Source organism: Delphinapterus leucas, chromosome 11 (genome assembly GCF_059928025.1).
Source record: "Delphinapterus leucas isolate spDelLeu-1000000601 "Yukka" chromosome 11, BTC_Dleu_Yukka2, whole genome shotgun sequence".
Classification (NCBI taxonomy): domain Eukaryota; kingdom Metazoa; phylum Chordata; class Mammalia; order Artiodactyla; family Monodontidae; genus Delphinapterus; species Delphinapterus leucas.
Genome location: NC_143139.1, coordinates 85,731,105 through 85,757,819, shown reverse-complemented (window position 1 = coordinate 85,757,819; position 26,715 = coordinate 85,731,105). Strand labels below are relative to the sequence as shown.

At 37.0% G+C, this 26,715-nt stretch overlaps 2 protein-coding genes across 13 annotated transcripts in view; one reads left to right on the top strand and one right to left on the bottom strand.

The window, feature by feature from the left end:
• Positions 1 to 15,512, top strand: part of APPL2 (adaptor protein, phosphotyrosine interacting with PH domain and leucine zipper 2) — a 55,273-nt gene extending 39,761 nt beyond the window's left edge. For all 7 annotated transcript variants that reach the window (XM_089921208.1, XM_089921209.1, XM_022599972.2 and 4 more), the window contains 7 exons: positions 3,619 to 3,774; positions 3,924 to 3,976; positions 5,614 to 5,788; positions 9,450 to 9,486; positions 9,702 to 9,842; positions 10,638 to 10,685; positions 11,939 to 15,512. In XM_089921208.1, coding sequence (XP_089777334.1) covers positions 3,619 to 3,774; positions 3,924 to 3,976; positions 5,614 to 5,788; positions 9,450 to 9,486; positions 9,702 to 9,842; positions 10,638 to 10,685; positions 11,939 to 12,073 — 745 coding nt within the window. In that variant the 3' untranslated portion in view covers positions 12,074 to 15,512. The remainder of the gene's footprint in view (positions 1 to 3,618; positions 3,775 to 3,923; positions 3,977 to 5,613; positions 5,789 to 9,449; positions 9,487 to 9,701; positions 9,843 to 10,637; positions 10,686 to 11,938) is intronic.
• Positions 12,815 to 26,715, bottom strand: part of WASHC4 (WASH complex subunit 4) — a 60,215-nt gene continuing 46,314 nt past the window's right edge. For 2 of the 6 annotated variants that reach the window (XM_089921207.1, XM_030763483.2), the window contains 4 exons: positions 24,973 to 25,069; positions 24,190 to 24,386; positions 23,769 to 23,868; positions 19,183 to 21,838 (listed from right to left, as the gene is read on the bottom strand). In XM_089921207.1, the coding sequence (XP_089777333.1) occupies positions 21,771 to 21,838; positions 23,769 to 23,868; positions 24,190 to 24,386; positions 24,973 to 25,069 (462 nt within the window). In that variant the 3' untranslated portion in view covers positions 19,183 to 21,770. Of the gene's footprint in view, positions 12,921 to 18,543; positions 18,680 to 19,182; positions 21,839 to 23,768; positions 23,869 to 24,189; positions 24,387 to 24,972; positions 25,070 to 26,715 lie in introns of those variants that run through there. The other 4 variants (XR_002648300.3, XR_002648304.3, XM_022599968.3 and 1 more) reach the window with 4 other exon arrangements.

Sequence of the window (26,715 nt, the reverse complement as noted above, 5' to 3'; positions counted from 1 at the left end):
AAGATGAGAGAAATCAGACCACCTCCAAGGCCTCTTCCAGCTCTAAAATGCTGTCTTTCTGGGGTGTAACCAGAAGGTGTGATTGGTTTTCTAAAAAACAGTCTGCAGCTCAGATTTATTTATTCAGTAACTGATTTTTCTCCTCTGTTCTACAATAGAGTAATTAAATCACATTCTTAGAAAGGAACCCATAGAAGGGATACAGAAGAATCCCTAGGAAAAAAAATGACTGTAGCCAGACAGCTGGATCAATGCAAAGATCGGAAGGGTGACAGATGTGGCTGCCAGATGATGGCCCCAGAGCAGTGGAGGGCCGGGCTAGCATCTCTCTTAGGGTCAGCTCATTAGGAATAAAGAGATGTTTTGATGACAGTGGGAGAATGAAGCAGAGAAACTCTGTTCTTGGGAACAAACTGCCGTTCACTTCCAAGCAGATTTCCTACGTGGCCTTCCCTCGTTCTGCAGTTACTTATATGTAATATTCATTCACTTATCCAGCTGTTCAACAGATGTATGTTTCCAGGCGCTGAGCTAGATGGTGAAACTTACAGACTTGTAGGAGAAGACAGGCAAAACGTAAACAAATACTTAGTTAAAATACAGGAAAGCACTGTTATGTTAAAGATGAGGGTGCTGTCATGGAGAATAAGGAGGAGACCTATTTAGGGCCTGTCTGTAGAGATAATTAAATTGAGAAGTAAGAGATGAGAAGTAGCCTCTCTTGCAAAGAGCCAGAGGTAGTGCATTCCTGATGCCAGCTGTGGAGGCTGAATGGCAGAGAAGAGCTTGGTGTCTTTCAGGAACTGAAAGGAGATCACTGTAACTAGACAGTGGTCGGCAGAGGGAGGTCATAGAGCAAGACGAGGTTGGGAGGGAGGGGGGCAGGGACAGATCATGAAGGAAGTCAGGGCAGGGGTTTGGGGAGCTCTGGAAGGGTTTTAGAGGTAGGGGTGTGTGTGAGGGAGAGTGAGAGAAAGAGAGATGATCCACTTTACATGTTCCGAGGTCAGCTCTGGCTGCTGTGGAGGACACACAAGGCAGAGCTGGGCAAGCAGGTATCCAGTGAGGAGTCTGTAGCACTAGTCCAGGAGAACACGATGGTGTCTTAAACGGATCATGGCAGAGGAGATGAAAAGTAGGTGGATTGGGGACTTACTTTGAAGGCAGAATCTGTAGGACGTTTGTTATGTGAGATGTGGAGTGGAAAGAAAGGAACAAAGGATGACCACAGTCTGGGTTGAACACCTTGGCAGTTGGTGGCGATATGACACCACCATGAAGACATGAAGAGTTGGTAGTCAGTATCAGGAGTTCGGTTTATGACATAAGTTTGAGAGGCTTGTGAGACATTCCAGTGAATTGTCAAGTAGTCATCTGATATTATGTCTGGAGGGCAAAGAAAATGTCTGGGCTGAGTCTCTGAATTGGGAGCCCATCAGCACGGAAGTGGTGGTAGAAGAGGTCAGCTAGGGAGAGCGTAGAGGGAGGGAAGTGGAGCCTGGGACAGAAGTCTAAAGAGCTCCAACATGTGGATTAGCGGAGGAGCCTGCAAAAAACACTTCAGGAACAGCAGAAGAGTAGGAGGAAAACCTATAATGTGTGGCATCAGCACAAACCAAGAAAGGAGAATTTCAAGGAGGAGAGGCCAATCATGTTAGATGCTTTGGGACACCAAACAGGATGATGATCCCAAAGTGTCCATTCGAGTTGGTGACATGCAGATCACAGGTGATGCTTTAATTTCTATCATTTCACTCCTCTGTTCAAAGAGTCTTCAGTGGCCGCCTACATGCAGAGTCAAGTTAGACCTCACCCGATGGTGTTAACAGCCCTCTACAGCCTGGCCCCCTCCTGTCTTCCTTGTGTGATCTCCCCTCATACCCACTGGGGAGCCAAAATCTTGGGACTCGCTTCCTTCCCTTGAAGCTTCTACTCACCCCTTCCTCCAGAGCTTCACTTACTATATCATACTCTCTTAAAGACTGATCATAGAGCAGATGTGATTGATCTTGGTTACTGAGGCAGTGTGACACTGGGAGAGCGCTGTGCTGGCAGCGAGGAGACCTTAGTTGTTAATGTAGCTGACCCACCAGGTAACTGAGTGCCTTCAGGATTACCACTCAACTTCTCTAGAGGCCTCGGTTTCCTTTTCTGTTAATAACGGAGGTTAAAACTAAGCATCTCTCCTTGCAGTGACCGTCTACCGTTCTGTCTATTGTGCTTGTATCCATTTTCCATTCATTATGCTCATTCGTCAGCTGATATTATAACAGTTCCATACAACCTATTTTTTTTTAATTAATTAATTTATTTATTTTGGCTGCATTGGGTCTTCGCCGCCGCGCATGGGCTTTCTCTGGTTGTGGTGAGCAGGGGCTACTCTTCGTCGTGGTGTGCCGGCTTCTCGTTGCAGTGGCCTCTCTTGTTGTGGAGCACAGGCTCTAGACACACGGGCTTCAGCAGTTGCAGCACGTGGGCTCAGTAGTCGTGGCTCGTAGGCTCTAGAGCACAGGCTCAGTAGTTGTGGCACATGGGCTCAGCCGCTCCGCAGTATGTGGGATCCTCCCAGACCAGGGCTCGAACCTGTGTCCCCTGCCTTGCCAGGCGGATTCCCAACCACTGTGCCACCAGGGAAGCCCCATACAACCTATTTAGTTATTGACATACTTGAGAAATTTGCAATGCTGATATACAAAATATCAAATGAATGGAAGGATATTGAGAGTCTTCTTATGGTTCAAACAATGTAAGAAATCAAAATACTTTTACATGATTTGCCCCTCAAAGGTTTTTACACTAAAAGATTATAAACCTGAAAGGTGAAATTACAGCATTCTGACACTGGAAGAGAAGAAACATGGAGGCACATTAATTACTACAGACCATGCTCTACTTTTACATGCCACAGTCTCAAAACAGTACATGTGGGCACAGTGCTAAGCTCAGGAGGCACATAGAGATCCAAGGCTGTCCTCGTGGCTTACTGAGAAGAACCACAGGACTGCAGAGGAAGGAGAGGGTCAGGCTGGCTTGAAAGGCCTAGTGGATGAGTGGCAATTTGAGCTGGTGTTTGAAGTGCAGGAGAGAGTGAGCGAGCAGCAGACCTGCGATGGAGCTGGAAATGAGAAGCACGTGGGTGTTTGGTGCAGCTCTAGTGGAGGATGCATTAAGGGAGGGGAGAGGGAGACCTTCAGGAGAAAGGACAGCCAGGTGGTTGAATGCCAGGCCAAGATGTATTATTCATTCAGCTAACGGTTTTGAGTGCCTACTACGTAGCAAGTAATAAATATGATTTAGCTATATAGCTCCTGCCCTCAAAAACCTGTCTCAAAGGGAGAAAGATACAAACAGGAAATTAACAGGTAATATAATAAGTAGTCTTAACAATGCAGAATGCTGTGCACCAGAACAAGCTATAGGTAACGTGGAGATCTGAGGGATTTTAACCATGGACGTGAATGACATTTTACGAAGATTTATTGGTAGAGTGGGTTAAATCTTCTCCCTTATCTACTTGTAAAAGTTACGTCGGCATTCAACAAGTATTCATTTGATTGTAAAAGCTTAAGGTTAACAGGGATTTAAAAAAAAATTTTTTTTTCCTATTTTGTACTCCAGCCAGAACATGAAAAATTCAGAGGTGGAAAATGACAAGATTGTTCCCAAAGCAGCAGGCATACCTGAAGCTGAACAACTAATTGCACCTGGAACACCTATTCAGTTTGACATTGTACTTCCTGCTACAGAATTCCTTGATCAGAACAGAGGGAGCAGGTATGGGCTAAGGGGGTTTATCTCTGGGAGAACTGAAAATAAATTTAACGTCTCGTGTCCCTACCCACCTCCTTCTGACTTAGAGTTCAAGTGTCACGTGTCCCTTTAGCTGAAACTGTCAGGATGTTTGACTCTGGCTATTCCCCTAGGCGTATCAACCCTTTTGGTGAAACTGAGGATGAGACGTTTCCAGAAACAGAAGGTAAGTGGCTAGTTCTGTGTACTTATTCTTTCCCCGGCACAAAATGACCAGGGCCATTGAAATAAGATGTGAAGTCATGTTCTAAAGAGCTTTGACTTGAAATATGAATTGAAATTATGATCCACAGATGTGTGTTCTCTGTGCAGACTCACTAGGACACATGCAGTTAGGACCATCCTGGCATAAACACTAAGGGGAGGCTGACAGATTTCCTGCAGCTGTCGTACCATCAGCCACATCCATGCCCTTTTTGTAGCTCCTGCAGAGAAATGCTGCCAAATCTAAATTTGCTATAACATTACTGCAAAACAAAGTCCAAGAGGATAAAATCTGGGTGAGTCACAGACATGCTATTTCATTTTAGAAAACCAAAAACACAGATAACTCATTCTTAAATTTGAAGATGACATAAAAAAAAAAGGTATTTAATTTGTTCAAATTCAGATTCTGATTTTTGTTGTTTGATTTACATTCTTACAAGGTACATAAGAACATACTCAGTAGAGCTGACCAAAACCTGCTACTCCCAAGAGCTACACTTCCCAGCCAAGGCAATTTAGAAGTGCGGGCAAGACCTCATTTTAACACAGCCTCTCCTTGACTGAAGCCTGAGAATGTCATTAGAATGAAATGCCACTTATTTAAATTTAAAAGTAGGACTTGAGAACTGGCATTCCTTACAGCTTTAGGTAAAAAAAGAAAAAATGTTAATAGGCTCTGCATCAAATCTGACTATCTAGCTGACTTCTCACACAGTCCACAGTTTAACTGTCTACATAAAAAACTTTCTAACTTGTAAAAACTAGCTTCATATGGGAGTAACCATTTACAACATATCAGTTATATTTTCCTAGTAAGTTTTTTTAACCCTTATTTTTTAGGGGCAAGGATACTCATAGGGAGGACAAGTGAAGAAAAAGTAGGCTTCTTAGTTTCAAATGGTGGATAAGTGAATTACTGTTCTTACAGAAAAAAAAAAAGATCTTCTAAACCTTCTTCATGATCTTCCAGGTGTGGCTGCTGTTATTCAGTTTGTCAGGTTACGTGCCATTATCAAGAAGCCAATACTGTCAGCTCATTAGCATCAAATATGCTAATAGTTCTGCAATCTCCATTAGTTTATGGAACGTCATCACTGCCCTTCAGTAATAAATGATGTGCATGATTTGAATGAAACCCAACATCAGGTCTTATTTCTTCAAATACATTTTCTTCTATAAGAGGACTTTACAGCGGGCCAAAGTAATGAATGAATTTTCTATTGTCTAGTGGAAAAGCTCTTATTTTCAGAGAAAAAGTAAGATGCATATACTGCCACTTATATGTAGTCAACCTAGAGTTTTCATGCTAGAAGGATGTTCATGTGGTTTCATTTTATAGATGAAGAAAAAGAGGTGCTTTTCTAGTCTAATGAATAGTTCCAAACAGACAAAATATGGACAATAGGAGATTCAGAGCTTTGGCAATTTGTGGCTTATATAAAAGCAGAGTATTCAGAAGTTTTGGTAGAAAGCCCTCCAGAAAGCAAGGCAAACCCTAGGTCTTCAGCCTGTTCTCAGACCAGCACATGTGCTTCTGGTATGTGCATTGACAGGCAGGAAGTGAAATGATCCTGAGCAGAAAATGCTCTCTTGCAGATTCTCTTTTGCAACAGATGTTTATAGTTCGGTTTTTGGGATCAATGGCAGTTAAAACAGACAACACTACTGAAGTGATTTACGAAGCGATGAGACAAGTATTGGCTGCTCGGGCTATTCATAACATCTTCCGTATGACAGAATCCCATCTGATGGTCACCAGTCAAGCTCTGAGGTACATTCAGTTTCGTTTTCAGATTTTCTTACAGCTTCAACTGATTCCCCTTTGAAAGCACGTTTAACCATCTAGAATGTTCATAGTAGAATTGTTTGATTAGATTAAGTAAAGATGCTACTCATGTTTCTGCTGTTGTTTACATTTTGGTTTTATAAGATACATTGGCTAGATGAAGTGCCCTTAAAGACAAGAGCTGATATTTTTAGCAACTGGTATCTTTAGTGGTGAGTGAATTCTACCCTGTTGGGCGTAAAGATGCCATCACTCGAGAGTTACTCTCTGTATCTCAGAGGTTGCAAGTGGAAGCGTTTTTGTTTTTTCTCTTCCATCTCTGAGAGTACTATTTATAAAAATTAAAAACTATGAAAACAGAACATGAGCCTGCCTGAGATAACTAGACCACCACAAGGAAAATCTGATTAATATTTGTTGGGCTGAAAATAAAGAAGCTAAGTCATGTTAGCTACATGATTTGTGGTTTCAAGTAATATGATCCATATGAATGATGGCAAACGACCGTCAAGCTGTGGCTGCCATGGGCATTAAGACCTGCGCTGTACAATACTGTAGCTACATGTAACACTTGAAACCTAACTCATCTGAATTGAGAAGCGTTTTAAGTGTAAAACACATACCAAACATTTAAGATCTCATACTATCTCCCCCAAAAAAAGAATGCAAAATAATTTTTAAATTAATAATACACCTAGCTGGTAATATTTTCAACCTATTAAAGTGTATTAATTTCAGCTGTTTTCACTTTTTTTGATGTGGCTGCTAGAAATTTTTAAATTACATATGAGGCTTACACTAAATTTCTGTGGGACAGCAGAGCAGCACTGCTTTAGAGCCTTATTCCTGACTTTGGCATTTATTAGCTGTATGAACTTGAGCAAGTTACTTAACCTTTGTGCCTCAGTTTCTTCAGCTATAAAATGAAAACAACCATATCCACACCCCATAGTATTGTCATGAGGAATAAGTGAGTTAATTCATGTAAAACATTTACAGCTGTGATGGGCACATACAAAGTAATAAATGATAGTTTCAAAAAGTTAACTAGCAGTTTGGCAAAAACCAGAATATAGTTTCTTCCATTTATTAAAATCAGTCCTTTTCATTTGTTATAAACCTTTTACTGAGAATGAGGTTCTTATGAGTAAAACCTTATATTTATTTAAAGGTTTTCTCTAAGTATGTCCTGGACCTTTCATAGGCATTGAAAGCTTTCATAAGCTACAAAGCTTATGATAATCTTTCTTAAAATCACCACTGAAAAGATCAGGGTAAATATATGTAAAAGCAATGTGAAAAACCATAGTACATCAAACAACACTATCCCAAAAAGTGCAAAGACAACCCACAGAATGGGAGAAAACATCTGCAAATCATTATCTAATAAAGGTATAGTACCCAGTATAAAGAACGAACCCAGGTAAGAAATGGAAGAATGTCTACTTGAGTTGACAGTCCTCCGAAGATATATAATTGGCCGACAAGCACATGGAAAGATGCTCAGTGTCATGAGTCACTAGGGTATGCAAATCAAATCCAGAACCACTTCACACCCACTAGGATGGCTATGGATTTTTTTTTTTTTTTTAAAGAAAGTAACAGGTGTTAGCAAGGATGTGGAGAAATTGGAACCCATTGCTGGTGGGCATATAACATTGTTCAGCCACTGTGGGAAATAATCTGGCAGTTCCTCTATAACTTAAACATAGAATTCCATTCCTGGGTAGATACCCAAAAGAATTGAAAACAAGTGTTCATATAATAGTACTATTCGCAGTAGCCAGAAGGTAGAAATAATCCAAATGTCCATCAAAAGATGAATAGATAAACAAAATGTGGTATATACATACAGTGGGATATTATTCGGCCTTAAAAAGGAATGAAGTACTGGTACATATTGCAACATGGATGAGCCTTTAAAACATTATGCTAATTGAAAGACAGACACAAAAAAGCCACATATTGTACGATCATTTATATGAAATATCTAGAATAGGCAAATCTATAGAGACAAAGCAGATTAGTGAGAAGCTGCCAAGAGCTGAGAAGAAAGTTGAATGGGAAGTGACTGCTTTACAGGTACGAGAGTTTCCTTTTGAGGTGCTGAAGATGTTCTGGAACTAGATAGTGGTGATGGTTGTACAATGTTGTGATGTGTTAAATATCAATAATGGTAAATTTTACCATACATATCCTTGTATGGGAATTCATGTTTTGAGACAATTTAGAAGTCACACAGAAAATCAGATCTTAAGCAAATCCAGGTTACCTGATCTAGACAGCAAACTTAAAAGTTACTCACAAAATATATGAATGGTTTAAATCTTCATTTATAGAAAAATTTTACAAAATATTTAAAGTTATCCCAACTTGAGGGAAATTGTTGATGATGTAAATTTTAATTAAATTCATACTCATTTATAGGGACATAAAAATTTATTTATTTAGCTTTGTAGCTTAAAATTCCATACACATTTTCTCGTTTTCTTAACCACCTCTTTGATATATGGAGGTTCTTATCCCAATTTTACAAAGCAGTTGAGAGAAGTCAGGGTGACTTACACAAGATCATAAATAAGTAGCCAGGTTGGAATTCAGTCTTAAGCCCTCTGATTATAAAATACACCATGCTTTAACAAGTATAACTGCATACCTTTCAAATTGTAACCATTTGGGGGGGACAGCTTTATTGAGATATAACTTACATACTGTACAATTTGCCCCTTTAGAGTATTTTTTAGTATATTCAGATTTGTGCAACCATCACCACAAACAGTTTTAGAACATTTTCATCATCCCCCCGAAGAAAACCCATACCTGTTAGTAGTCATTCCCTTTTCCCCTGCAACCTGCTCAGCCCTAGCCACTAATCTTGCTGTTTCTATAGATTTGCCTATTCTGGACATTTCATTTAAACAGAATTATAACCATCTTTTTAACAGATTTTTTGCTTTCACTTATGAAACTTACAGCAAATCAATAATAATTTATATACATAATACCATGTGTTAGAAAGTAGAAATTTTTATCTATATATAAAATAGCAGTAAATTCTCTAATGCCGTTAATTTTCTCAGAGACACTGATGATGCTTAAAATGTTGTTAAAGAATTTATCTAGAATACCTTCTTAAAGTTACTCCTCCTACACCCAAACTGATTGATAGGGAATAGTTTTGTTAAAATCCCTTCACTGTTGTCTCACCTCTACCCCATGTTTAAAAAAAAAAATTGTTAAAAGTATCCATTTATCCAGTACTTTAAGGGAAACAGACTGATAGTAAGTGCTGAGATGGAGGCTATACGGAATAAGATCCATCCACATTAATTTTCTGGAGAATTTTCTAGAGAATTATAGTGCAGCCTTTTTGGATAAGCACTAAAATACTGTGAAATTCTCTATTTGCTATAATCTTCCATTAAAGATACCCTGAGGTTTAACTACACAGGTTCAACAAAGGCAGAAATCATGGCACATGCTCCCTTTGGATCGTCACATGGAGCGATCTCACCCGCCCTCAACTAGGTCTTATATTTCATATTTCGAGGGGTTTTGTGTGATTTTATTCTGAACTTGTACAAACTCATCTAAGGATATAATTTTATTCAACATTTGTGATACAGTCAATCTCTTAAAATTTCAGGTTGATAGATCCTCAGACTCAAGTAACAAGGGCCAACGTAAGTACCCTCATGCATGCTAATTTTAGTGATTACTCCTTAATTCACCTTTGTAGCCACCTGAAACACGAAGTAGGCACTTAGTAAATTTTATTTGCCAAATTAAATATCACTAATAGTGTACTTTTTTCATGACTTTTGCCATGGAGAATGATCTTGTCTTTTTTAATTCCAGTTTGTTGTGTGATACTAGGTCTATTCCTATTTTTTTCTAGTTTGAACTCACCAGTGTCACCCAGTTTGCTGCTCATCAAGAAAACAAGAGACTGGTTGGCTTTGTGGTCCGCATGCCCGAATCCACAGGCGGAGAGTCCCTGAGCACATATGTTTTTGAAAGCAACTCAGAAGGCGAAAAGGTCTTGTTATTTTCTTCATCTTAAGATTCCATAATATTTCAGCCCAAACAAAGATACTTAAAGGGTTATTTTACACAACCTCCTTGGATATTTAGTTGACTATTCTTCAGGTCCCCATTGAGTAGTTTAGATAACAATACCTCCTAGTAAGGTCCCACTGAAAGAAAACTGGAGTATAATTTCCTTGTGTAAAATACATATCAACCAAAATAGAGTGAATGAAGAACTTTAATGGTGAAATATAAATGTTTAGTAGAGCTATCTGGAAATGTTTAAAGCAGTTCCCCTCAAATTTATTCTTTTTTAAAAAATTAAAGCAAAAGTTACAATGGAGAAAATCTATTCTCAGCAAACCAAGGAAGCAGATGTCAGGAAAGTACATCTAAACTGTTCTTTAGTGTGAAAAACTGCATTCACTACTTAGAATTAATCAAAATGAATCAACCCTTCTTTCAGGAAGTATCTGTTTACCACTGTGTATGAACGTGCAGTGGTTAAATATGGTTAAGAGAGAAAGGAAAAAAGTATCCCGCTAAGAACTTTAAATGATTTAATACCTTCAGTGTTCACTTAACCTGGATATTCTTTGTACGCACAAACCGGCAACAGGAGACCAGGACAGGTGGACGCTAGTGTTCAGAGCCCTGTGTGATGAGTCTCCTACAGCCAGGTCCTTTGTCCCCATGCTGACGTGAGCAGACAGTGACCTCGCTGTACTCTCATAATCACATTTCTTTCTGAAATTCTTTATCCTTTTCTGCCTTTGCCAAACACTACTTTTCTTGTTTTTTGCAGATATGTTATGCTATTAACTTGGGAAAAGAAATCATTGAGGTTCAGAAGGTAAGGTGCATTTTCGTGCAAGTTTAACAACAACTCAGAGGCTATCTTTACACCTAGATAGCTCTCAAAGAGAAATGGTGCTCACTAGGCAGGGTGGCCAAGTTTGGGATTTCCTTTTAAGCCTTCTAACTACCAGGCATTTTTGATCAGCTAGTTCCATGGTCACTGGTAACACGTAGAGTTCTTAGTAAGTATCACTGCTGCACCTCCTACTGTTTTATCAGGTTTTTTTGTTCCTGTTGTTGTTGGCTAGATTTCCTTTCTTTCAAATGAAGCTGGTACAAACCTCAGCATCTACCACACGCTCTAAGGCCTTCCTCCTCAGAGTGGTCACAGGCCCAGCAACACTGAGACGTTACCTCGGAAATGAAGACTCTCAGACCTGTCTAATCAGCAGTTTGCAATCTTTCATTTACCCAACTAATTTTTGAGATTAAATTTTGTATAAGAAAACCCCTGGAATTACAGCAGTGAACAGGGGGCTTCTGGTTCAGCACTGTCCAGTAGAACTTTCTGCAGTAATGGAAAGGATCTATTTAATATGCAGATTGAAATGTGGCTAGTGTGACTAAGGAACTGGATTTTAAATTAATGTAAATAGTAACGTGTATTGAATAGCTAGTGGGTATCATACTTGTGCAGTTCTAATCTATCAGGGAGGGGCAGACAGATCAAGGACTAAGACCAACATAATGAAAACACAGCAAGCCCTGCAAGTTTGTACTTTATGGTGTAGATCAGAGTTGGCACACTTTCTGTAAAGGGCCAGATAATAAACCTTTCTCAGCTTACTGTCTCTGCTGCCAAATACTCTACTCGGCTGTTGTTAACACGAAAGCTGCCATAGTATGTCAATGAACTGGCATGGCTCTGCTCCAGTAATAAAAACGGGCGGCGAGCCAAATGGCCGTAGTTTGCCAACTCTTGGTATAGAGTAAAAGGAAAAAAGGAGTGTAAAGACAAGGTCAAAGTTGTGAGGGAAGTTCCTCTCTGGACTCTTTTCAGAAAGATGATTCTGAGTTGGCTCTGTAAATGATATTTTGGCTGAGAGGTAGAAACTTGGCCTAGTTTCTGGAGGAAGTAATTCAACTGAGGGTTTCTTTAGAGATTCAAGGAGACCCACCTGAAGGCGCACACAGACGAGTCAGAAGGAATGAGGCTAGATTACAGAACATAATGACAGCCAAGCCAAAGGGGTTTTAAGTGCATTTTAAGCATTTTCTTTTCTCCTTCTTAAACTCCCATAACTTCAGGATCCAGAAGCATTGGCTCAATTAATGCTGTCCATACCACTAACCAATGATGGAAAATATGTACTGTTAAACGATCAACCAGATGACAATGATGGAAGTCCAAGTGAAAACAGAGGCGCAGAATCTGAAGCATAACCTTCTTGCGCCTTTGGGTGAAGAGCACCCAGGAAGGAGAGCTACCTCCTTAAGGGTTTTCAACTTCTCTGATACAGGCACACCACTTGGCTTCAGAATGCTGACAGCTGCTTGTGGAACGTACTATTGATGCCTTGATACTGAGACTTGGGAGGGAAACAGTAAGAAATGGTTGACAACATACCCATCTACAAATGTTATTTTAGGTGCTTTGTGGTAAGTCCTTTTCTTAGATTGCATTGTTCAGCGCTCAGAATGAAAGCTATGGAAAAAATGCATTGTTCACTTTATTTCAGTGTCATCTCTTTTCAGTTTCCAGTATCTTTTCAAAAAATGGTAAAAGCCTAGATTTATAATTTGATAAACACTAAATATTTCCTATTAATATAATCTATTTTTGTATTTTACTTAATGAGCTTTAAGTGCCTGTCATTCTGAAAATTGTATATTTATAATCAAGTTTGTCTCGTAATTGGACCTAACAGCATTAATGTGCAGTTAGGTGATGAGCCCTGTGCTTTGAGGCGCAAGCACTAGCAGAATGCAGGTCTAAACATCATGCAGTAAAAAGACAAGCAGATGAGTACCACAAAAGATGTTTCGTTTTACAGTGGAACCTTAATGAACCAGCATCCAGAAGTTCATGGTCCTTTAGATACTGTTTTTAGGGGTGGATCACCATGGACAGGGTGCAGCTCTACCAATGCCTGTTTCTTCTGAGCCAGACCCTCCTTAAAGAAGGGACCAATTAACTTTAAAACTCACTTGAAGCACAGCTGGCCATGGGGCTTGGTATAAAAGTTCCAATTTCCATCCTGACACAGACGGTTCCAGGCATCCCAGCCCACTAGGAAACAAGTATAATGATCTTTAATTGGTACAGTATGTTTAATTATAACAAAGTTCAACAGAAATATCACTTTCTTTGTAATAAATTAACCTAGCAATAAAAGCTAGCAAATAAAAACTTTGTTTCTTTTGCTTTTTGTGGTTATTTTCTAGAACATCCCTGAAAAAAAACTAAAGTTGGTTCTGTACCTTTAACAGTTAATTCCCAAAAGAAAACCAGGACATCATAATGCAGTCACAGCAGAGGGGGGATGTACTATGCAACATGAGTGGAATAACGTGATCTCAATGCCAAGTTTTTAAAAGGTGCTGCTCTTAAAATGGTGGATTAATGACTTTTGCAACTCAAAATTAGGTTAAAGGGTTTAACTGAGGAACCCACTTCTATAATGTGTGCACCGTCAGAGACACAGTGAGCTAGTCAAAACAGTATGAAATTATACACCATAAAATCATCAGTTCGGTGTTAACTAATGTCTTATAAATTTCTATATCGTAATCATAGTAGATCAGTAAGTTCTGACAGGCTTCAAGAGCCACAGTCCCCTGAATTCTTGCTTAGAATTGTTCAGGATGGGAGGAGAACAACACTGTTAGAAACTACAATCAATTTTTTTAATTAAAAATATTTTAATAATGTGTGGCCTATGGAAAACAAAAAGACTAAACAAACAGAGCTACCATATGATCCAGCAATCCCACTCCTGGGTATATATCTGGAAAAGATGGAAACTAATTTTAGAAGATACATGCAGCCAGCACTATTTTCAATAGCCAAGACATGGAAACAACCCAGGTGCCATCAACAGACAACTGGCTTAAAAAGATGTGGCGTGCATATATATAAATACACACACACACACACACACACACACACACAATGGAATATTATTCGGCCATAAAAAAAGAATGAAATATTGGCATTTGCAGCAACATGGATGGACCCAGACGATATTATACTTAGTGAAGTCAGTCAGAGAAAGACAAATATCATATGGTATCACTTATATGTGGAATCTAAAAAATAAATAAATCTATAAACAGAAAAAGACTAAGACAAGAAAACAAACTTTACCAAAGGGGAAGGCGGGTGGGGTAGACAAATTAGGAATATGGGAATAACAAATACTAGTATATATATAACTACTATATGTAAAATAGATAAGCAGCAAGGATTTACTGTATAGCACAGGGAACTATATTCAATACCTTGTAATAACCTATAATGGAAAATAATTCGAAAAAAAAATCGATATATATAAATGAATCACTTTGCTGTACACCTGAAACTAGCACAATATTGTAAATCGACTGTATTACCAAAAAAAACCAAAACTGTGGCTTAACTAAGCCACAAAGCCTGCAAATCATGAAAAACCAAAAGACTGAAATCCAATACATTAAAACTAACTTCACAAAAAAACAAAGAATGAAAACACAAAATTAACTGAGCATATTCAGCAAGCACGTATGACCAACAAAAATTAGTATCCAGAATATACAAAATATTCCTACAATTAGTAAGAAAAAGATAAATTGAAAGAAAAACAGAAGTCATGAAGGCATTTTACAGAATAAAAAAAAGCTCTTAAACAGAAATATGTTCAATCATATAAAAATCAAGGAAATGCAAATTAAAACCACAGAGATACTGACTACAGACTGCAGAAATTAAGCTGCTGGTAGGGATGGAACAATGAGGAATAACCTCACCTACTGTTGGGATGGGAGAACAGTTTTGCATTCTCTCCAACGACCTTGCAGGTACACCTGGCCCTACCACCTAGGAGATTCACTTGTGACACACACTGCAGAAACTCAAGACACGTACCCAGAGACATGTACAATGACGATTACAGCAGCACTATTCATAGTATCCCACATTTGGAAATAACCCACATCTTACCTACAGACTAAATACCTGTGTATTCATGTAACACAATATGAGGGAAATAAAGCTAAATAAACTGTATGGCTATATGCATCAACACTGATGAATTTAAAAAATGACAATGAATTAAAGAAGTCAGAATACATTTATATTAACTTTACAAAAACATGCGAAACACCATCATATTGTTTTAAAAAATATAGATGGTTGTAACCCCCAAGAAAAGCCTAGTGCACTGTGGTTTCCTCTGCAGTAGAAAGGGGAGCTGAGACCTAAGGAGAAATGATGGGAGCACCTAAGGTGGTAGCAATAAGCTCTTAACCTACCTGGTGGCTACACAAGCATTCTATTTTCATTCACTAAACAGTACATACATATTATATACTCTTGTACATGCATCATTTTTTTAATAAAATTTTTAAGTTTAGAAAGAGTGGGTGACTTTCAACTTAACTGAAATGTGTGTTAATGCACATTAAGGCCCTCTGAAAATAAGTGCCATGTAAATGAAAGGTGGGAGGGTGGAAAATGAGATTTTTTTTTTGAAGACTTAAGCATGCATTTTATTTTTAATAGATCTTTATTGGAGTATAATTGCTTCACAATACTGTTAGTTTCTTTGCACAACAAAGCGAATCAGCCGTATGCACACACGTCCCCATATCTCCTCCCTCGAGCCTCCCTCCCACCCCTCTAGGTCATCACAAAGCACGGAGCTGATCTCCCTCTGCTATGCACCAGCTTCCTGCTAGCCATTCATTTTACATTTGGTAGTGTATATATGTCAGTGCTACCCTCTCACTTCGCCCCAGCTTCCCCTTCCCACTCCCCATGTCCTCAAGTCCATTCTCTACGTCTACCTCTTTATTCCTGTCCTGCCCCTAGATTCATCAGAACCTTCTTTTTAGATTCCATATATATGTGTTAGCATACGGTATTTGTTTTTCTCTTTCTGACTGACTTCACTCTGTATAGACTCTAGGTCCATCCACCTCACTACAAATAACTCAATTTCGTTTCTTTTTATGGCTGAGTAATATTCCATTGTATGTATGTGCCACATCTTCTTTATCCATTCATCTGTTGGTGGACATTTAGGTTGTTTCCATGTCCTGGCTATTGTAAATAGTGCTGCACGAACATTGTGGTACATGACTCTTTTTCAGTTATGGTTTTCTCAGGGTGTACGCCCAGTAGTGGGATTGCTGGGTCATATGGTAGTTCTATTTCTAGTTTTTTTAAGGAACCTCCAGACTGTTTTCCATAGTGGCTGTATCAATTTACATTCCCACCAACAGTGCAGGAGGGTTCCCTTTTCACCACACCCTCTCCAGCATTTATTGTTTCTAGATTTTTTGATAACGGCCATTCCGACCGACATGAGGTAATACCTCATGGTAGTTTTGATTTGCATTTCACTAGTAATAAGTGATGTTGAGCATCTTTTCATGTGCCTCTTGGCCATCTGTGTGTCTTCCTTGGTGAAATGTCTATTTAGGTCTTCTGCCCATTTTTTTAACTGGATTTTTTGTTTTTTTGATATTGAGCTCCATGAGCTGTTTGTATATTTTGGAGATTAATCCTTTGTCTATTGTTTCATTTGCAAACATTTCCTCCCATTCTGAGGGTTGTGTTTTTGTCTTGTTTATGGTTTCTTTTGCTGTACAAAAGATTTTAAGTTTAACTAAGTCCCATTTGTTTATTTTTGTTTTTATTTCCATTACTCTAGGAGGTGGATCAAAAAAGATCTCGCTGCAATTTATGTCAAAGAGTGTTCTTCCTATGCTTTCCTCTAATTAAGAGTTTTATAGTGTCTGGTCTTATATTTAAGTCTTTAATCCATTTGGAATTTATTTTTGTGTATGGTGTTAGGGAATGTTCTAATTTCATTCTTTTACATGTAGCTGTCCAGTTTTCCCAGCACCACTTACTAAAGAGGCAGTTTTTTCTCCATTGTATGTTCTTGCCTCCTTTGTTGTAAACTAGGTGCCCATACGTGTGTGGGTTTATCTCTGGGCTTTCTATCCTGTACCACTGATCTATATTTCTGTTTTTGTGCCAGTACCATGATGTCTTGATTACTGTAGCTTTGTGGTATAGTTTGAAGTCAGGGAGCCTGATTCCTCCAACTCCGTTTTTCTTTCACAAGATTGCTCTGGCTATTTGGGGTGTCTTTCGTGTTTCCATATGAATTGGAAATTTTTTTGTTCTAATTCTGTGAAGAATGCCATTGGTAGTTTGATAGGGATTACACTGAATCTGTAGATTGCTTTGGGTAGTATAGTCATTTTCACAATATTGATTCTTCCAATCCAAGAACATGGTATATTTCTCCATCTGTTTATGTCACCTTTGATTTCTTTCATCAGCGTTTTATAGCTTTCTGAGTACAAGTCTTTTGCCTCCTTAGGCAGGTTTATTCCTAGGTATTTTATTCTTTTTGTTGCAGTGGTAAATGGGAGTGTTTCCTTAATTTCTCCTTCTGATTTTTCGTTGTTGGTGTATAGGAATGCCAGATTTCTGTGCATTAATTTTGTATCCTGCAACTTTACCAAATTCATTGATTAGTTCTAGTAGTTTTCTGGTGGCATCTTTAAGATTGTCTATGTATGGTATCATGTCATCTGCAAACAGTGACAGTTCTTCTTTTCCAATTTGCATTCCTTTTATTTTTTTCTTCTCTGATTGCTGTGGCTAGGGGACTTCCAAACCTATGTTGAATAAGAATGGTGAGAGTGGACATCCTTGTCTTGTTCCTGATCTTAGTGGACATGCTTCCAGTTTTTCACCACTGAGTATGATGCTTGCTGTGGGTTTGTCATATAAGGCCTTTATTATGTTTAGGTTCACTCTTTGCCCATTTTCTGGAGAGTTTTTATCATAAATGGGTATTGAATTTTGTCAAAAGCTTTTTCTGCATCTATTGAGATGATCATATGGTTTTTATTCCTTCAGTTTGTTAATATGGTGTATCACATTGACTGATTTGCGTATATTGAAGAATCCTTGCATCCCTGGGATAAATAAGCTAGCCTCACCAATTTTCATTTCCCAGCATTGCCTTTGGTTGTTTAGCCACCTGTCAAAACTACCGTTAGGGAAGAGCAAGACCTGCCTTACATTGTCAACACTTATCTGAGCCATTTAAAAAGAAATAGTTTTTATGAGACCAATTCAAATACAGTTTATCTTCAAACTTTTCAACAGCTAATAATTATATGCCAAGTGTATTTCTGCTTGTAAGAGCAATCATAATAATAGCTAATATTTATAGTAGTTTCCTAATAAAGTGCTTTATACAAATTAAATCCTCAATCTATGAGCTATATTATTACACCATTTTATGCCTGAGGAAATGAAGCACAGAAAGGTTAAGTAACCTTGTAAGCAGCAAATCAGGATTCAAATCACAGTCTGGCTCCAAAATCTACACTTCTAACCACTATGTACTATATTACTAGCACACAGAGAAAACCACAGACAAAGCAATCTCCAAATGCTTCTCTCAATACATTAATCTTTGAAGATTATTCTGATATTCGGTAATTACATCAACTTAAAAGTGCATCTTTAATGCCTTATTACCTTTTGTACACATTCTGAAATGGTTACTGTAATACTAACTTTATATAGTTGGTGCTTCTGGGTACAGAAGTGCTAACTTTTCTTCCCTCACATTAATAACAATGAGGGCATTACCAAAGAATGTGTCAATACACACAGATCTTACCTGCACTACAGAATGTACAGTCCTTAAAGGTGGTCCCAGAATTACGACATCAGATCTGCACTGATTGGGAGATAAATTTCATCTACTTTCCTGAGTATGTCTCCACTCATAGGAACAACCGGCGCTATCTGGTAAACTAGGTGGTAAAGAAGAACCAAACTATTACAATAGAGGGAAATATCCATATACTTGTCCAAATCGACCTTTCATACAGTATATAAGAACTTCTTGTATAAACCAAACTCTCCTTTTGCTGTCACCATCTCTGAGTTCACTGCATAGTCCTATGACTTCACGTAATCTCTATAGACCCACTTATTCTGGATTCCTTTTTTAAAACTGAAGTCTTTGACAACCTGTTAAATTGTTCCTAACATCTAAAAACAAAAAACTGCAGCATTAAATCTCTCTTAAGAAAAGGTATACCATCAGTCTGAAACTTCTGCACCTTAAGCTGGAAGAACTAAAATTATTAAAATTGGTTAAAGTCTACCTTTTACGTTTGGCCAATCCAACATAAAAGAGTAACGTGACAATGTATGTGATGGTATTGTCTCATCTTTCCCACAACCTTACAAACTTTTCTCCTCAGAAGGAGCAGCAATCAGACTTTCTGAGCAAGAACATTTTTCTCCAGCACAGTATTTAAAAGGCTTTCCTTTATTACGATTGTTTCAGTTCAAGTCATGACTGCAAATTGCACTACAGCACTGCAAACTAATGATCCCTTCCCAGGATTAAGATTTAAAATTAAACATTCATGTGGGTTCTTTTATTTGAAAATAGCAAGCAATAGAAAGATTAAGAATATAAAAAGGGAAGAAAACAAAAGTCCACCTGGGATACACAAAGAGGAGCCAGTACCAGTTTTATACTTGAAATTTTGCCTATGTGCACGCAAGTATTTTTTTAAAGAGATTCCACACACTATTAGATAAAAGGAACTCCAAAAAGATCAATATAAGAACTACTGGGTTTAAGACATTCAATTTTGAACATAAACATCCAGAGGAAGTACATTTTTGAAATTATATTTATTAATGTTCTATTATATCAATGCATATTGTATTCTCTTAGAACTGGGGAAGAGGAAAGCCCCACGTAACGGAGATAACAAACTTGCCATCTTTTATAAAATTTAATTAGAACTGACAATGTTATGGTTAGTCCTTAATTCCTGAGAATTTGAGCATTAAGTTTTCTGTGAGTTTACAACAAATGCTCACACTGATTTTTAAACTGCAGTATGTCTGAAAAAAATGAGAATATTAACAATACATCAGCAAGGAAAACTGTCATCTAAATGTGTACATCAACTTAGGTGTAAAACACTCAAGCCCTGTTGCTCTGCACTTTTAACAGCATTTAAATATGCTCAATCTTTTCAGAGATTTTATTTCAAATAAGTAAACTTATTATACCTCATCCAGACTGCAGTGACATTATTTTGAACTAAAGGCAAAATAATAATCTGTCACATTTTTCTCAATTGTAGGTATCCATGCAGTCAGCATGTGAACTCTATCTAGTATTGATAAAATAACTGACATGTGTGGGGATAATGACAGAGACATCTGATTCTCTTCTATTTAGAATTTCTATCTCTATTAAAGGAGATGATTTTAGGGAAGTTAGAGAAGAAAAACAGAAAAAACAATACTGTTGCTATGAAATGGTGACCAATTTGATACAATCAAATGCAAGATCATTAATATAAACATTTACAATAATGAAAATATAAATTATTAATTATGCAGCATGCTTTAGGGCCATTTCTACAGTTAGTACATATTACAAATATTAAATGCCTTTAATCCATCCATTGTACATAACTCTGTAAATCATGTTTACATAATAGACAAAAAACACTTCCTACCTATTCTGTTTCTTCTGAATTTTAACAGTGAAAGTGTTATCTTGAGCTGGGAAAGTTACCCTGACCGTGATCAATGAATACAGACAGGGCATTGTACACCCGTTCCAAAAGCTGGAAATCAAACAACAATGTTAGAATTACTTGCAGGATTTACCCAAAGAAATGCTTAATAGGCAAGTGCAATGGAAAAATCAAGTATTTCCTAAAATGATGTTAGTATTACACATAAAGTTTTAAACTTTTTTGTTTTCACTGTAAAGGTATCACTGTATTATATTAAAAGATTATAGGCCATGATTAACCATTTAACTGATATAATCTTTACAAAAATAAAGCTAACAGCTTGCCAGGAACTAAATTTACTCAAAATCTTTCTGTACCTTTTAAATCAGTAAGTGGTTTAGTTTATTAGAACTTTATTCTCACAGTGGTAATTTTTTAAAAGCCTGCACAGTGCTTAATCTGATTTCTTAGATTATACTTGGTTTAAAGAAAAAGTCTGCCCAAACCATCATCAAGACTTCAGTTCAACCTAATGTAGAAGAAACCTGAGTTTGGATGTAGAAATAAGAATTCATTCAATTTTCTCTGCTATCATACATAATGCCTTCAGCCAAAAGTAAAGCTTCAAGCAGGACTCTATGGCTTTATCTGTATTTTCTTCCCCCTTAAGTATTAAGTAAATCTTAAATTTAAAGCAGTTTTTGGAGGTTAAATGTTCTCAAAGCAATGTAAACTAGTTATAAAATATCTCACCACAGACAGCAGCAGCTCTAGTGAGCCACATGAAATTAACAATGAATCAGTTCACACTGTACAAAAAGGGTACATAACACTTATGCCTCACCTCTAGTATCAAAACCATCTTCATATATCCCTTTTATAAGAATATTGATATGTATGCTTCATGAATTTCAGGCTCAATTCCTTTTGTTTAAACATTACTGGCTGTACATAGTATATGCACTGAATTTCCAATGACTGAGACAAATATGGATCAAAGACCTATACAAATACAAATTATAAACATTCATGTAGATTACAAGAGGTCTGAGGTGGCAGTTTAGGAATTTAAGTTAACCCTTCTAAAACTTCATTTCAAATAACTGTTCCCAGGCACATCTAGCCAAAGTCCAGACAAAAATCTGATTTTAAAATCTCATTCTCAACCTTTGAAAAGTAGAGCCTTCAGAAGAAGAATGGACTTAACTTTAGAGCACTGCCTTAGAGAGTTGCAGCATCTAAATATTTCCCAGAGATGTGACCCAGGAAACACTTGGTTATTAGCTTATTAACATCCATTTCATATACAATTCTGATGATTTCATGGGGGCAACGCATACCATCAGTATCATTTGACAACAGGATCTGCAGACACAGTGCTGTCGGACAGGTCTCCGTTGCTTGTTTTAGTCTCTTCTGGAAGCATGAGTGAAAATAATGGACATATTTATGTTCATTTTAAAAAGCGAATTAAGTAAATAAGAAGGACTAAAAAAAAAAATTAAGGACTATATTGCTAAATTTCAAATTAAGAAAATGCTACATCCACCAAATGTTTCTCTAATATCACAAATTATATGTAGTTTATTTACCTTAATTTTTTAGAAATCTAGGCTAAATATTGCAAATATAATTGTTTTGACTGGTTTGTAATAGTGGTAGAGAATTGTGAGAGAGCAAAACTGCATCTGAGGTGGGTTTCACACTGCACCTTCCCCCAGCTGGGCCAAGAAATTGTAGTGCTATTATTGATAGAAACATGGTTACAAATTCACATATAAAATTGTCCAGAATGAATAACTTTCCAACTGTATTTATAATTTATTTTTAAATGCAGTTTTTTATTATGACTGTGATAAAATGAATTTCTGCCTTTTGTGAAAAATGCCATATATATATATATATACTTCATTAACAGAGAAAAACTAATGTTTTCAGCAACTTTGACAACATCTCTGAGCAAACTTTAGCTAAAATAGAGTCCTAAAACAACCACCACCCAGCATCAGGCACGTGGGTGACATACATTACCCAAAACCCTAGAAAGCTCCTTAAGAACAGCAGTCCAAAGCAAGGAGCTCCACTGAGACTGAAATGTCTGTTTTGTCTTAATGCTTTAGGCCTTAAAGTAAATGGCCAATCCACCTGCAGAATATTCCTAGTTACCTAGGCTGGAGACAAGGTTCTGGCATCATGAAAGGCCTGAGCAGAACGTAAGCAATAACTCAATTTCTTCACAATTTAGATTATACTGACTCAAATTCTTCCAGATGGCTTTGCTAAGTATTATTTTTAAATGAACCCAAACATAACACATTTTTATTTAATCAATATTTAGTATCTTCCAGGTAACAGCCGGCAGTCATTCTTCAAGAACACGATTATTATTCAGTCTAGATTCCAAAAATGCCTGCATATGCTAATAAGTAATACTGATGGAACATTATCAACAGGGAATAGGGTAACTGATATAAGTGGTCTACCCAAATGAATCACCTCTATTCAGTGTGAAAAACATATTTATTTTAAAATCTAACTGGCAAAATAAGGTTAATAAAAACATCACATTTTATGAAGTATCTTTTATTCTTGATTTGTAAAATACAAGTAAGAAAAAGGAAAAAGAGCAAACATGAAACCTGTCATGTTGCTGTACCTAGTTTTAAGCTTCCAAAGAGGAAACCTAAGTTACATAATTTCCATAACAGAAAAAAGGAAATATCCATTCTTCAGGGAAGACAATTGTTGCTAAATTTCAAATTTGAGAGAAATGTACCATGAGGGTCCCTTAAGTATGAAATGCTGAACGATTTACACCCACAAAGAATATAATGGACAGAATCCTCTCCTTAATGACTATCAGCTATTATGGCTCTACTGCTCTCTAATTCTCCAAGGCATGGCTATGGAGGAGCACAGGAGACTATTACTGTGACACTAAAATGGCCCTGACTATTTTATGTCTCCTTAATCACCTGTCCCATACATTCAGTCAGTGTCTAGTCATCAGCAGCTCTGACTTAAGCCAACATTTAGTCTCCTCCTCTAATTTGTTCCTTCTTATCTGATACAGTTGAAGGGTGAAAGAAAAAACCCTAAACTTGGTAAATTTTTTTAATTAAGAGATGAACTGAATCAAGAGTTATCTCAGAATGAAATGCATAATCTATGTTAAATTTCTTTTCAGTTTCACAAATGATCCCCTTAGGCTTTACTTCTTTAAAAAGACATTTCTAGGTCTATATTATTTTTCAAAAAGAAAAGTCTGACTAGATAAAATGGGGTATTCGTGTCTACTACTAAAGACAGATTTATTGGTCTTTCCAAATTTAAGCCACTCACTGACCTTCTTTCTCTTTCTTTTCTTGGTTTTCTTCAGCTGCAGTCTTGTCAGCTCTGAAGAAAATTCTTGCACTGCTCAGTGAGAAACAGAGCAATTCAAATTCCTAAGTAAATTGAAAAAATTAGAAATAAAAGCTGAAAATACTTTAGTAAAACATCAAAATTATATTTAATATCTCATTATTTCTAAAAAGCTCTAGTGAGTGCAAATCGCAAATACAGAAACTGAACTGTGTAATCCACCCATTTTTAAAGATATGAGTCAAATGGCTTCCAAATACCATTCATTTAAAAATATACTCTTATGACCACTATTCATCTCACTTGTTAAAATGGGAGTTTCAATATGATTTATGTTTCTTCAGTGATCAAGAAGTAATGGATATTAAAAAGTCAAAGCAGATCTGACTGTTACTCTCGTCTACCTGTAGATAAACATCCAGTCGCTTCTGAGTGAGATTCATGGTTTGTAGTAGTTTTTCATCCTGACTAGTTGACTGCACATTCTGTTGCTTAGCAACTGCTCTTATCTCCTTCAGGTACTTCTCTCTAACAGACTGGAACCAGTGAAGTGAGTCAAATTCCTGGTACTGATCCAAAAGCTTCAGAATATAAGCCACACCTAGAGTCACCAGCAAAACCAAAACGAAATTACAATGTGTAGACAAGTTATATTCTACTCCACCAATAATTCCTAAAATTAAGCTAACCATTTTGAATTAATCCTCTTTCAAATTACATTCTACAGCACAAATGAATAAGTTTAGCAACATGGCTTAATTCCTCCTTAAAAACATATAAAGAACTAAAAAAAAGGCCAATCAAGAAGGAATAACATGGCTATGAAAATCACCTGGAGATAACATATGGCTGTAAAGGTGGGGAAAAACTTCCACTGCTAAATAGACAACAACTAGGAAGCTACAGGAAACTAAATACAAGATGCTCAAACTGTAAATAAAACCACAACAAAAACAAAGCCTAAATAATTGGGTCCAACCACTCTAAGTGATTAGCAATACCAAAGGAGCATGAACAACAGTATAAGTAATGGTCAATCAGATGACCCAGCCAAAAAATACAGTAAACACTGCTCGTGAAAAACAAATCTACAAAGAGCACATAGCTCTATTCTCAAGCAAACATTCTGAAAATTCCATTGTAAGGTAAACATAAAATTCATGAGAAAACAATACCACTAAGCTTACCCATGGCAAAGCCATCATCAGTAAAGGCAGCTCCAATTTTATTTTTTTTATTCAATTTCTCCTTGCAACTAATGGAATGCTCTACAAAGTTGAGGGTCTAAAAAGATATAACAACATTATTAGAGAAACAATTGTGCTAAAAAATCTTCAGTTCCTAAAACAGACATTTCAGAAATTATAAACAGGATCTCTTCTAAGCTCCTGTCCTTTTGATTTGAAACATTTCCCTCATATAAATAGCCTCTTGGTGAGGTCATAATCTGTGTGTATCTCTTAATAGCTCTTCTTTCCAAGTCCTTTAAATATGAGCACTCCCTCAATCACCACTTAACCCAAGCACAGCGCTTTTGTGTATGGCTCATTCTAAAATATTATGCACATTTAACAAATGAAGGCACTGAGACTTGAGTGGTTTAGTAACTTGCCTAAAGTCATACTCTAAATCAAAGTTGTAGTCAGAAAAGTAGGCCTGCTTTACTTAAAAGCTTAAGCACTCTTAAGCATGGCAGTCCTTACTTCTGCCCACCCAATTCATTCTACAATAGTAGTTCTTACCATATTCTCAGTTTAAAAGGCTTAGTAGTCATTTGGATAAACAAATTCCCTCCAAAAAAAGCACTTCCCTAAAAGTTTAGCTCCTCTGAAATACCTTATCTAATCATAGCATTTATTCAACAAATATTTACTGAAACTTAATAATAATAATACCAGGCATTATTAAATAATTACAATAAAAAAATGAATACCATCAAAGAGTTCACACTCTATAGAGCAGCACTCCTGGCAATGACAGAAATGCTGTGTATCTACACTGTCCGATACAGTAAGCCACCAGCCACATATGGCCACTGTGCACTTGAAATGTGTACGGTAAAACTTAGGAACTGAACGGAATTTCTTCATAAGATTTTAACTAATTTACATTTAAGTAGCCATTAGGGGCTACAAAAGGATAGCACAGCACTGGGATATAGAGAGACCTGTTTAAAAATAATTATGGTACAGTGTGATAAGTACTATAATAGCCTACACTGTAAACAAGATTATCAAGTTCCACTTTTTTTGCCTGTGAAACTTACTTGGCAATTAATCACATTTTATAAAATCTTTGTCAACTGTTACTTAAATCTTTAGATATCTCATTTATGTTTGTCTTCTTTCTGGAATTAGATTATAAACTCAAGGACACAAGAATAGTGTCCTATACTTCTCTTCTTTGTAGTGTTTGTAATCCCTCTTGTTTTCTCCATCACTAACTGAATTCTGACAGCAGCTCTGCAAAACTAGACTCTTCCTCAATCCCACAACGGTTTGCCATTGCTGTTTACCATGACTTCAAATTAAAGAAAGATGGTGAGAACTCACCATGAGTTAACTACACTATTATCAAAGTATAACTAAGATAGACTCGCCTCCAATCTGACACTTCTATTCATATCTGAAGATGAAAAGATAATGCCTATCAGATAACTGTGGACATTTTTGCTACATAACAATTATTATAATAGAGCATTAACAATTAACGTATAAAAAAAAACAGTAGAAAGGAAAATGCGTGAAGAAAAAAGCTGTCCATAGACCATCAGCTGCTTTCAATGGATAATAATGGTTCTAATATGTTAGAACGTATGTGTTAATTCAGGCAGCAATGTGAAAAGTTATAACTCGATCAAAGTTAGATGTAATCAAAAGCTACGTCTGCTCAGTGATATTTAGATTTTAGAGCTATCCATTTACAAATTT